At 38.1% G+C, this 12,051-nt stretch overlaps 1 protein-coding gene across 5 annotated transcripts in view; it reads left to right on the top strand.

The window, feature by feature from the left end:
• The window catches only part of UBE3A (ubiquitin protein ligase E3A), a 93,468-nt gene that overhangs the window by 41,157 nt on the left and 40,260 nt on the right, over positions 1-12,051 (top strand). For 2 of the 5 annotated variants that reach the window (XM_018066088.1, XM_018066090.1), the window contains one exon: positions 8,821-8,928. The exons of the other annotated variants lie outside the window; for them this stretch is intronic. In XM_018066088.1, the coding sequence (XP_017921577.1) occupies positions 8,885-8,928 (44 nt within the window). In that variant the 5' untranslated portion in view covers positions 8,821-8,884. The remainder of the gene's footprint in view (positions 1-8,820; positions 8,929-12,051) is intronic. 5 annotated transcript variants of the gene reach the window in all.

Genomic DNA, 12,051 nt, shown 5'->3' with positions numbered 1-12,051 from the left:
GCACATAGTACACCAACCACAATGTAAATGGAAATAGCTAATTGTTACTGGATCAAAGATTGAAGTTATTAAACCCTGTTACTTATGTTCAAAACCTTTCAGAAGTCTCTTTCTCAGAGTAAAGTCCAAGGATCTACAAGGCTGTATGTGCTTCCTTTTACTTTTGTGACCTTTGTATTTTCTTTTGCCCAATTTTATCCTCACTTGCTTTATGCTCTTGCCCTTAATGATTTGGTGTTCTTAAGATGTGTGCCTGTTTCCTATGATCCTTCTCTCTGATAACCACATGGCTTCCTTTCTCATTTGCTTTAGAGCTCTCTAATGATTCTTATCAGAGAGACTTTCCTTGACCAACTTTCTTCAAAGAATGGTCATGTCCTGTTTTCCCTATTCCTTCTCCCGTGCTGTATTTATCTTCATGGGATTTAATGTCATTTGACTGCTTTCTTTGTTGTCTGGCTCATTTAATACCAGCATGGAAGTCTAATGTTCTTTAAATGTGTTATGGTGTGTTTTTTGGCCCAGAATGTGGTCTGTTCCATGTGAGTTTGAGAAGAATGTGTAATCTGTTGTTGTTGGATGAAATAGTCAAGAGATGTCAGTTGTATCCAGTTGATTGATGGTGCTCTTGAGTTCAACTGTGCCCTTGATGATTTTCTGCCTGCTCCATCTGCCCATTCCTGATAGAGAGGTATTGAAGTCTCTGACTGTAGTAGTGGATTGCTCTAGCTTACTTCGTAGCTCTATCACTTTTTGCCTGAAGTTATTTGATGCTCTGTTGTTTGGTGCATGCACAAGGATTGCGATATTATCTTGGAAAACTGACCCATTTCTCCTTGTGTAATACCCCCTTTTAGCCCTGATAACTTACTTTATTTTATTTTTAATTGGAAGATAATCGCTTTACATTGTTGTATTGGTTTCTGCCATACAAGGTGAATCAGCCCTAAGTATGTATGAGTCCCCTCCCTCTTGAACCTCCCCAGCCCCACCCCATCCCACCCCGCTGAGTTGTCATAGAGCGGCTGGGAGTTGAGCTCACTGTGTCAGGCGGCAGCTCCCCACTAGCCCCCTTGTGCATGCGGCAATATATATGTTTCAGCGCTGCTCTCTCAGTTTGTCCTACCCTCCCCTCCCTGCTGTATCCACAGATCTGCATCTCCATTCCTGCCCTGCAAATAGGTTCATTAATAACATGTTTCTAGATTTTCATATATGTGCTTTAATACATATTTGTTTTTCTCTTAGTGACCTAATATATATGTGACTTTCTCTTAATGACTTTACTCTGTAAAACAGGTTCTAGGTTCATCCACTTCACTATAACTGACTGAAATTCATTCCTTTTTATATTTGAGTAGTAATCTATTGTATGTGTACCACAACTTCTTTATCCATTCATCTGTTGATGGACATCTAGATTTCTTCCATGTGCCACCTATTATAAATACTGTTGGAATGAACATTGGCATACATGTATCTTTTTTAATTATGATTTTCTCAGGGTATATGTGCAGTAGTGGGATTGCTGAATCATGGTAGTTTTATTCCTAGTTTATTAAGAAATCCTATTCTTCATAGTAGCTGTATCAATTTAAATTCCTGCTAATTGTACAAGAGGGTTCCCTTTTCTCCACAGCCTCTCCAGCGTTGATTGTTTGAAGATGGCCATTCTGACCGCTGTGAGGTGCATTACTCTAACTAATGAGTGATGTTGAGCATTTTTTCATGTGTTTATTGGCCGTCTGTTCACCTTCTTTGGAAAAGTGTCTATTTAGATCTTCTGCGCATTTTTTGATTTGGGTTATTTGTTTTTCTGCTGTTGAGCTACATGAACTGCTTGTATATTTTGGAGATTAATCCTTTGTCAGTTATCTCATTTGCAGTTATTTTCTCCTGTTCTGAAGGTTGTCTTTTCATCTTGTTTGTGGTTTCCTTTGCTGTGCCAAAACTTTTAATTAGGTTCCATTTGTTTATTTTTGTTTTCATTTCCATTATTCTTTATTCAAGGAAGTGTGACCCTGATAACTTTTCTTTGGAGTCTACTCTGGCTGAAATTAATATAGCTACTCCTGCTTTCTTTTGATTATTATTAGCATGGTATATATTTTTCCAATTTAATTCATATGTGTCTTTATATATAAAGTACAGATAATGTATAATTGGGTCTTGTTTTTTGATCCACTCTGACAATCAGTGGTGAAGAATCCACTTTTCAGTGCAGAAGACATAGGTTCGATCCCTTAGTCAGGAAGATGCCCTAGAGAAGGAAGTGGCAACACCTTCCAGTATTCTTGACCAGGAAATCCCATGGACAGAGGATCCTGGCAGACTTCAGTCCATGGGGTTGCAAAAGGGTGAGATACAACTTCGTGACTAAACAACAACAACAACATATACACATACTTGAGTAGATACACACACACATATGTACATATACATAAGTATTCATAAACCAAATACATAGTTGATATTATATTAAACAACTTGTATGTCTTAGATTAGTTAAGATTAAGAAAAATAAAAGGTTTTCTTTTACTTTTCATTTATTTATTTATCAGTGCTTGTCCTTCTTTATGTAAATTTGAGGTCACAATCTGTATACTTTTCACGTATTTCTTTATCAGTACTCATCCTTTATGTAAATTTGAGGTTCCAGTTTGTATCATTTTCCTTCTCTTTAAGAGAATTTCTTCTAACATTCTTGGAGGGCAAGTGTGCTGACAACAAATTCCCTCAAGTTTTATTTGTCCGAGTCTTTATTTCTGCCTCACTCTTGAAGAAGAATTTCACAGGGTATAGAATTCTAGGTTGGTATTTTTTTCTTTCTCCATTCCCCCCATCCCCCTTAGTACTTAATATATTTCATTTCATTCTCATGGTTTCTGAGGAGAAGTCAGATGTAATTCCTATTTTTGATATTTTGTAGGTAAGGAATTTTCCTCCTCTGTCTTCTTTCAGATTTTTTTTCTTTATCTTTGATTATCTGTAGTTTGAAAATGATATCCCTAAGTGTAGGGTTTTAGAGTGGGAATTTTTCCTGGTTGGTGTTTTTTGAGCTTCCTGGATCTGTAGCTTGGTGTCTGATACTAATTTAGAGACATTTCTTAGTGATTGTTTCAGATATTTCTGATGGTCCTTTCTTCTTTTTCTAATATTCCCATTATGTGTGTGTTATACTTTTTATAGTGTCCCACAGTTGTTAGTCTTTGTTCTCCTTGCTTTTCAATTTTCGAAGATTCTGTGCTAAGTTCAGAGATTCTTTTCTCAGTTGTTTCCAGTCTACTATTAAGCCCTCAAAAGACATTTAAAAATTCTGTTACAGTGTTTTTGATCTCTAGGTTTGTTTGTTTTGGTTATTTCTTAGGATATCCATCTCTGCTTACATTTACATGTGTCTACCTTATTCATTGAAAAGATCATATGGTTTTTCCTTTTTAGTCTATTGATACAGTGAATTACCAAGCCAGCAGTCCTGTGATAATCCAATTTGTGTGTTAGTCACTCAGTCAGTTGGGTCAGATTCTTTGTGACTCCCATGAATTGTAGCCTGCCAGGCTCCTGTCTGTGAAATTCTCCAGGCAAGAACACTGGAGTGGATTGCCGTTCCTTCTCCAGGGGATCTTCCCCACTCAGGGCTTGAAGCTGGGTATTCTGCATTGCAGGCAGATTCTTTACTGTCTGAGACACCAGAGAAGCCCTGCTTTATTCATTAAAGCTTAGTAAATTATATATTAACTAGTTGGTTTAAATTCCTGGTATGATAATTCCAACATCTCTGTCATTTCTAATTCTTAATGCTTGCTCTGTGGTTGCAAATAGTGTTTTTTGCCTTTTAGTACGCTTTGTAATTTTTTCTTGATAGCTGGACATGATTTCCCAAGTAAAAGGAATTGTTGTAATAGGCCGTCAGTATTGTGATAGTAAGATGTAAGCGGAAAGGAAGCATTTGATAATATCCCATCAGGGTAAAGTATTTTTGCCTGAGGACAGGCCTTGATAAGAAAAGAGGCCGCTTCAGTTCAGTTCAGTTCAGTTGCTCAGCTGTGTCTGACTCTTTGTGACCCCATGAATTGCAGCACGCCAGGCCTCCCTGTCTATCACCAGCTCCTGGAGTTCACTCAAACTCTTGTCCATCGAGTCAGTGATACCATCCAGCTATCTCATCCTCCGTTGTCCCCTTCTCCTCCTGCACCCAATCTCTCCCAGCATCAGAGTCTTCCAGTGAGTTAACTCTTCGTATGAGGTGGCCAAAGTACTGGAGTTTCAGCTTTAGCATCATTCCTTCCAAAGAACACCCAGGACCGATCTTGTTTAGAATGGACTGGTTGGATCTCCACTGGTATATCTCAAGATGGTTCCTTTCTCTGCCCACCTACTAGAAGCATGAGAGGAGTTTTGTCAGTACTGGCTCTGAGAACCTGCTCAAGCTCCTTGGGGTAATTCTCATAAAAATTCTGGGGGCTCCCCTATGACTGGCCCCTCACTCCAGATTTTCTTAAGGCCGAGCCTCTAGGAATTTGTCAGTTACCGTTAAGGTTTTTCTGTCCTGTCACAGGTTCCTGCTTGTGGACCTCTGCTTCAGTAAACTATGACTCCCTATATTTGCCTTGGTGTTATGTTCTTCCCTCATTTAGGAATCCAAGAAGAGTTATGGAGTCCTTTTGTCTCTTCATCTTTTTATTTGTTACTGGATTGGAGTAATTACTTTCTAGCTTGTGGAACCAGAAATCAGAAGTTGAGATGTAGCTTAGATGCTCTTTTGTCTGTGGAGTGGAAGAAAATATTTATATACAACTCCAAATTAAATATATGTGTATAAAAACATTTTTTGATTAAATAATGTCTTGAAATACATTCTGAAGTAAAAGATACAAAATAAAGGTGGCTATTCTGTTTCCAGGATTCCCTCCTGGGTTCTGACACCGTGTTCTTGCTCTCCAGATTGAGCCTTTGTATGCACCTTTGTGTGCCTCTGGTATGCCTAAGGAACTGGGAGGTATCCTGATACCTGCTTCCCTTTATGGTTAAGTACTAGAAAAAAATAGTTAATTGACACTGCTTTCTAGCCAGTATCAGGAGAGAAAATGAAGAATCCTCACTGAGGTTCTGAAATTTGCTAGGTTCTGAGAATGTAATTGTAGATAAATGGTCAGATCATGTGTCTCAGGGAGCTTACCATGTAATTAATAGGCACTTATTATAAAGTGTACTGAAAATAGGTACAGGTTACTGTGGGAACAGCAGTCATGATCCTGAAATGATACTAAGCTGAATCTTTAAATAGAAGGAGATATGCTTCTGGTTCATGGTAGGGATGAATGCCTCTGACTGAGTCTTCTCAGAAGGCAGAGTGAGCACAGCCCTGCTATTGTGTTGAAGTATTCCAGCGAAGCAGTTTTTAGCATCAGTGCAAATTTGCGTTTTATTTATAATATTGTACATGTCCTTAAAAGATTTTAAGAAGTGTTAGTGGGAATAGTTTACAGTCCTCCTAGAATACATCAGTTTCCTTTTCTTTTCTGCTACTTCTTCAGTCTTTGTCTGGTCTCTAATAGTAGTCATTACCCAACTAGATTGTCTGCCTCCAATTTTGCCAATTTTGGTCCCAGTTTAAAACATGGAATTATCATAAAGACAGATTTGACTTAGTCATTGACTTACTTAAAGCCCTTTAATGACTCCTGCTGCAGATGTTCTTATCTAGTGGTTTATGAAAAGTGTGTGAATACTTTGGAACTTCTTGCCAGATGAAGTATATATGTATCTTTATGGGAAGAAAGTTACTGACTTTTGTCAGATTATTCCTCTGCTGGCTAAAATCTGAATTCCTTATCATATCTTAAAAATTCTCCCATAATCTGGGCTCTCCCTGCCTTTGCTTAGTCCTTGAGTCCTTCCTTGAACTTTATGCTATTGAAGTGCATCCTGTGGTCTTAAGACCATGTTCTCAGGCTCTTCTGCCTTCACTCACTCATTTCTCTCTTATCGGAAACAATCTTCCCACCCTCTTTGTCATCTGTTCCCCAGTCATCCTTTGCAATTCATCTTGGCTAAATTGCCTCTTTTTATATTGCCATACCTCCTGAGTCCTTGTGATGTTAAAAATCTCCTGGGTTCCCCCCCACCCCCTACCCTTTAAACAGTTCCCTGAAGAAAGAGCTCATAAAAAATAGCCATAAGACCTGAAATAGAAGTTCTGTTTTCTCAGGCAGAGTTTGAAATATACTGAAGACATTTGGATGTCATCAGGTATTGCTGAAACCTTGAAAGATGAAAGTCTCCAAAGAGAAATAGAACAGAGAAAATGTCTAATGGCTTGTCCCTGGGGAGTATAGTGAAAGTGAAGTCGCTCAGTCGTGTCCGACTCTTTGCAACCCACCAAGCTGTAGCCCACCAAGCTCCTCTGTCCTGGGATTCTCCAGGCAAGAATACTGGAGTGGGTTGCCGTTTCCTTCTCCAGGGGATCTTCCCGACCCAGGGATTGAACCCAGGTCTCCCACATTGCAGGCAGACGCTTTAACCTCTGCTCCACCAGGAAAGCATTTCTAGATTAGGAAGGGAAGTATCTGAAGAACAGCCAGAGAGAAAGGAAGTCAGGAAATAGTGTCCTGAAAGCCCAGAGTTAGTAAATTCCAAAAGACCTACATTTCTTAGCAAGGTTACATAAATTTTATACACAATTTTAAGTTTGATATAGCCCCATTTGGCTACTGTTGCCTATACCTTTGGTGTCATATCAAAGAATTCACTGTCCAAATCTCATGTCCTTTTACTATTCCCTTATGTTTTCTTTTAGCAGTTTTGTAGTTTCAGCTTGTATATTTAGGTTAATCCATTTTGAGTTAACTTGTATATTATATGGTATAAACTAAGGGTCCAGCTTCATTCTTTGTGTGGGGATATTCAGTTTTCCCAGCACCACTTGAAGAGACTATTCTTTCCACAGTGCATACCTTTGGTACCTTTGTTGAAGATCATTTGACTGTTACGTTTTAAGGGTTTATTTCTGGATTCTCTGTTATGTTCCATTGGTTTGTATGTCTTGTCTTTATACCAGAACCATGCTGATGTGATTACTGTAGCTTTGTAAAGATGTTTTGAAATCAGGAATTGGGAGCCTCTGGCATTGTTTTCTTTCTCAAGATTATTTTTGCTATTTGGCATACTTTGAGCTTCCATATGAATTTTAGGATTGTTCTTCCCCATTTCTGAGAAAATATCATTGAGATTTTGATAGGAATTGAACTGAATCTTTAGATTTCTTCGGGCAGCATGGACCTTTGAACAGCACTCACAGTGTTGCAGTCGATGATCGCGGGGTATTTGTGTCTCTAGCTTCTTGCAGCAGTGTGTTGTCATTTTCAGTGTACTAGTCTTTTGCCTCCTTCAGTAAGTCTGTCCATAAGAATTTTATTTTTGATGCTGATATGGAGGGGGATATTCTCTTAATTTCCTTTTCAAGTTGATCATTGTTAGTTCATAGAAACAAAACTGATTTTTGCATCCTGCAACTTTACCAAATTCATTTTTTCTAACAGTTTGTGTGTCTGTGTGTGTGTGTGATCTTTATGGTTTCCTTTGGGCAGAGATAATTTTGTTTCTTCTGTCCTATTTGGATGCTTTCACTGATTTTACTTACCTGAATGTGCTGACTAGGATTGCCAGGAATCCTGTGTTGAAAACAAATGATGAGTGTAGGCGTCCTTGCCTTGTGCGTGATCTTAGAGGGAAAGCTGTCAGTTTTTCACCATTGGGCATGATACTGACTGGACTTTTTATATGGCCTTTATTATGTTGAGGTAATTTCTTTTGTGTCTAGTTTGACTTTTTCTTATGATAGGGTGTTTGTCAAATGCTTTTTCTGTATCAGTTGAGATGATCATGTTATTGTTGTCCTTCATTTGGGCAGTAGTTTGGTATATGACATTGACTGATTTTCATATGATGAAACATCTTAACATTCCAGAAATCCCACCTGGTGGTGGTGTATAACTTGAAAGTGTTGTCAGATTTTACTTCCTAGTCATTTATTGATTTTTGCATCCATATTCATCAGGGTTATTGGTGTATATTTTTCTTGTCTTATATGTCTCTCGTTTTGGCATCAGGATTATGCTTCCCTCATAGGTAAATTTGGAAGGGTATCCTTCTCTCCATTTTTGGGGACGAGTTTGAGAAGGATTGGTGTTAATTCTTCTTTAAATCTTTGGTAGAATTCTCCAGTGAAACTTTCTTGTCCTGGACTTTTGTAGAAATATATACTTATTTTTTTAAGGTTATTCAGCTCATTGGTGTATCTTGTTGTTAGTGGTCTCTTATGATGTTTTCTGTTTTTGTGGCATCATTATAATTTATCTTCTTTTATTTCTGATTTTGAAAATTTGAGTTTTTTCTTGGTTTAACAAATGATTTGATGATTTTCTTGAAATCCCCCCCAAACAACTGTCATTGGTTAGTTTTTCTCTTTGTCTGTGCTCTATTTCATTTCTTTGTAATCTTTATTGTTTCCTTCCTTCTAACTTTGAATTAGTTTGTTTTTTTGGTTACTTGAGGTCTAAAATTAAGTTTTTGATTTGAGGTCTTTTCTCGTTTTTAATGTGGGTGTTGACCTCTGTGAACTTCCCATGTTTCCTCTGCATCCCATACATTTTGATATGCTTTATTTCATAGTTGTCTTTCAAGGAATTCTGTAATTTTTTTTTTTTCCTGATTTCTTCTTTGACCCATTGGTTGTTCAGACTATGTTTTTTAATTTTCATAGTGGCTAGTTTCAAGTTTTCCTTTTAATTGTGATTTTTTTATTTCATTCTGTTGCAGTTGGGAAGGACACAGTATGATCACCATCTTCTGAAATTTTGCTAAGATTGTTTTGTGGCGTGGCATGTGCTCTTCCCTGGAAAACGTCTCATGTGCAGTTGAGGAAATGTAGGTTCTGCTGTTGTTTTGTGCAACGTTTTTTATTCGATTGTTAGGTCCATTTGTTCTATTATAGTGTTCAAGTCCTTTGTCTCCCAAATGATTTTGTCAGGTAGATACATACACTATGGGAAGTGAGGTACTAAAATGTCATACCATAATTGTTACTGTCTGTTTCTTCCTTCCATCTGTCAATGTTTCCTCAATTTATTTCAGTGCTCTGCACATATATTTTTAGTTGTATCTTTCTGGTGAATTGATCATTTTTTAAAAATTATATGTTATGTTTGTTGTTTCTTAATGACAATTTTTAACTTATAGGTCTTTATTTTCTCATATATTATCTGCCTTCTTTCAGTTATCACTTGCATAGTATGTTGTTTTCTTTATTTCACTTTCAGCTTGTGTATGTATGTCCTTGTATCTGTAAAGGAACTCTTTTGTATACAGCATTTAGTTAGTGTCTTGCTGATCCTGCTCTTGACGCCAGTTGTCCCACTGTATCTCACTGCACACTGCTCATTGAACCCATGGTAGACAAAGCACAAGTGGGGAAGCTGGAAGAAAACTCAAGGAGCCGTGGGAATTGCAGACCCACTTATTCTTTCGTCTCATCTGGCTGGCACAGCAGCCATAGCAGCAGAACTGCTGTACTCTCTCCTCTCACGGCTGGCCTCACGGGCACAGCCATGATGCAGCAGTAATGCCGCCGCTTTCTAGGCGGAGCTCACAAGCGCCAACAGCACAGAGTAGCCTGTGGCCAAGCAGTGCCTCATGACACACATGCATAGTGTGATCAGTGATCTCAGCTGCTGCATGCTCACTATTTACAAAACCTGGGGCAAGAGAGCCTGAACATGCCGTCTTGGCTCATTTACTCTCTTCCCCATGGTTGGGTTTTTCTTTTTTTTAAATTCATTATCCCATTTAGCCATTCTGTATCTTTTGATTAGGAGTTTAATCCATTAATATTTAAAGTAAGTGCTGATGGGAAAGGACTTACTGTTGCCATCTTGCTAATTGTGTTTTGTATATCTTATAATTATTTTTTTCCCTTTTTTCCTGTGAGATGTCTTCCTTTGTGTTCTTTTTTTCTTTTCTTATAGTGACATGCTTTGATTCCTTTCTTTGTGCATCTTTTATAAGTATTTTCTTTGTGTTTATGTGCTAAGTCATTTTGGTCGTGTCTAACTCTTTGTGACCCTGTGGACTGTAGCCCGCCAGGCTCCTCTGCATGGAATTCTCCAGGCAAGAATACTGAAGTGGGTAGCCATTCCTTTCTCCAGGGGATCTTCCCAACCCAGGGATTGAACCTGTGTTTCCTGTGGCTGCTATTACAGGCAGCTTCTTTATAACTGAGTCACTGGGGAAGCTGGTGTTTACCATTGTGTTCACCATGGTGATTACATAAAATCTTAAAATACTAGTGATGTATTTTAAACAAATAATTATTTCAGTTGCATACAAAAACTTTACAGGTTTCTTCTTTTTGTTATGACATAAATCGCACCTTTTTGTGTTTCATATCCATTAACATATAGCAGAGTTTTTAAAAAATGCTCAATTTATTTGACTGTGTCAAGCGCTAGCTGGAGCACTCAGAATGTTTGCTGCATCGTATCAGATCTTTTCTTGTGGTTCATGGACTCTAGTTGTGATGCATGGGCTTAGTAGTTGCAGCACAAGAACTTAGTTGCTTGGCAACAGCTGGAATCTTAGTTTCCTAACCAGGGTTGAACCTGCGTCCTCTGTCTTGTCAGGTGGTTTCCTAACCATTGGACCGCCAGAGGAGTCCTTATAGTTGAGTTGGTTTTTTTAAATGTTGCTCTGATTTAACTCTACCTGAATATAAAGTGACACACTCATCGCCATTGCAGTATTGCAGGATTCTATGTTTGCCTATAAATTTACCTTTACCAGAAGGCTTTATGTTTTCAGATGCTGTTTTGTTGTGTGTCCTTTTGCATTTCTTGTAAGGCAGGTTTAATGGTGATGAACTAGCTCAGCTTTTTTTTAATGCTAGGAGGTCTTTATATCTCCTTTGCATTTAAAGTCAGTTTTGCCAAATAATATTGCTTTTGGTTGGAAGTTACTTATCTCCAGCACTGTGAATGTCATCCTACTCTTTTCTGGCCTGCAAGATTTCTGCTGATAAGTCTATTTATAGTCTTATGATAGCTTCCTTGTGTGTCACCAGTTGTTTCTGTTTGGCTGCTTTCAGGATTCTCTCTTTTGCATCTTACTATGTGTCTCTTTGCTGCTGCTGCTAAGTCGCTTCAGTTGTGTCCGACTCTGTGCGACCGCATAGATGGCCACCCACCAGGCTCCCCCGTCCCTGGGATTCTCCAGGCAAGAACACTGGAGTGGGTTGCCATTTCCTTCTCCAATGCGTAAAAGTGAAATCGCTCAGTTGTGTCTGACTCTTCATCCTAATTGGAGTCCTTTGAGCCTCTTAAGATTGGATGTCCATTTTCTTCCTCAGATTTGGGAGGCATTTGGCTGTTAATTTTTCATTTAGCTTGCTTCATTCTCTCTCCTCTAGCTGGTATTCCCCAGTGCATATGTTGGTCAGCTTGATGATATTTCATCCCGGAAGTCCCTTTGACTTTCTTCACTTTTCTTCTTTTTTTTTTTTTTTTTTTTGCTTTTTTCCATTCTGATTCAAGAATTTCAAAGACTCACCCATCAAGTTCATTGATTTTTTTTTTTTTTTTTTACTTCTGCTTGATCAAATCTGAAATTGATCCCCTCTTGTGAATTTTTCAATTCAGTTATTGTATACTTCAGCTCTAGAATTTTTGTTTGGTTCCTTTTTTGTCTCTTCTTTTTGTTGGTGTTCTCATTTTGTTCATGCCTCATAATTTCATCCAGTTGTTTATTTATGTTCTGTTGTACTTTGTTTCCTTATGGCAATTATACTGGTTTTTTGTGTGTGTGTGTCATTTTAATTTGTAGAACCCTTATTTGTTTAAGGTCATTTTCTAGAACTTTATTTTGTTCATTTGACTGGATTGTGATTCTGTTTTTTATGTGTCTTCTTGTTGTGGATTTTGCATTTGGAAAACACTTTCTCTTCCATTCTTCATGGACTGGCTTCATAGAGGGGAGGATCACATCATTCAGCGTAGCTAG

This window comes from Capra hircus, chromosome 21 (assembly GCF_001704415.2).
Source record: "Capra hircus breed San Clemente chromosome 21, ASM170441v1, whole genome shotgun sequence".
In the NCBI taxonomy this organism is placed as follows: Eukaryota; Metazoa; Chordata; class Mammalia; order Artiodactyla; family Bovidae; genus Capra; species Capra hircus.
Note: the sequence above shows the minus strand (reverse complement) of the source record. Positions and strands in the feature narration are given on the sequence as shown.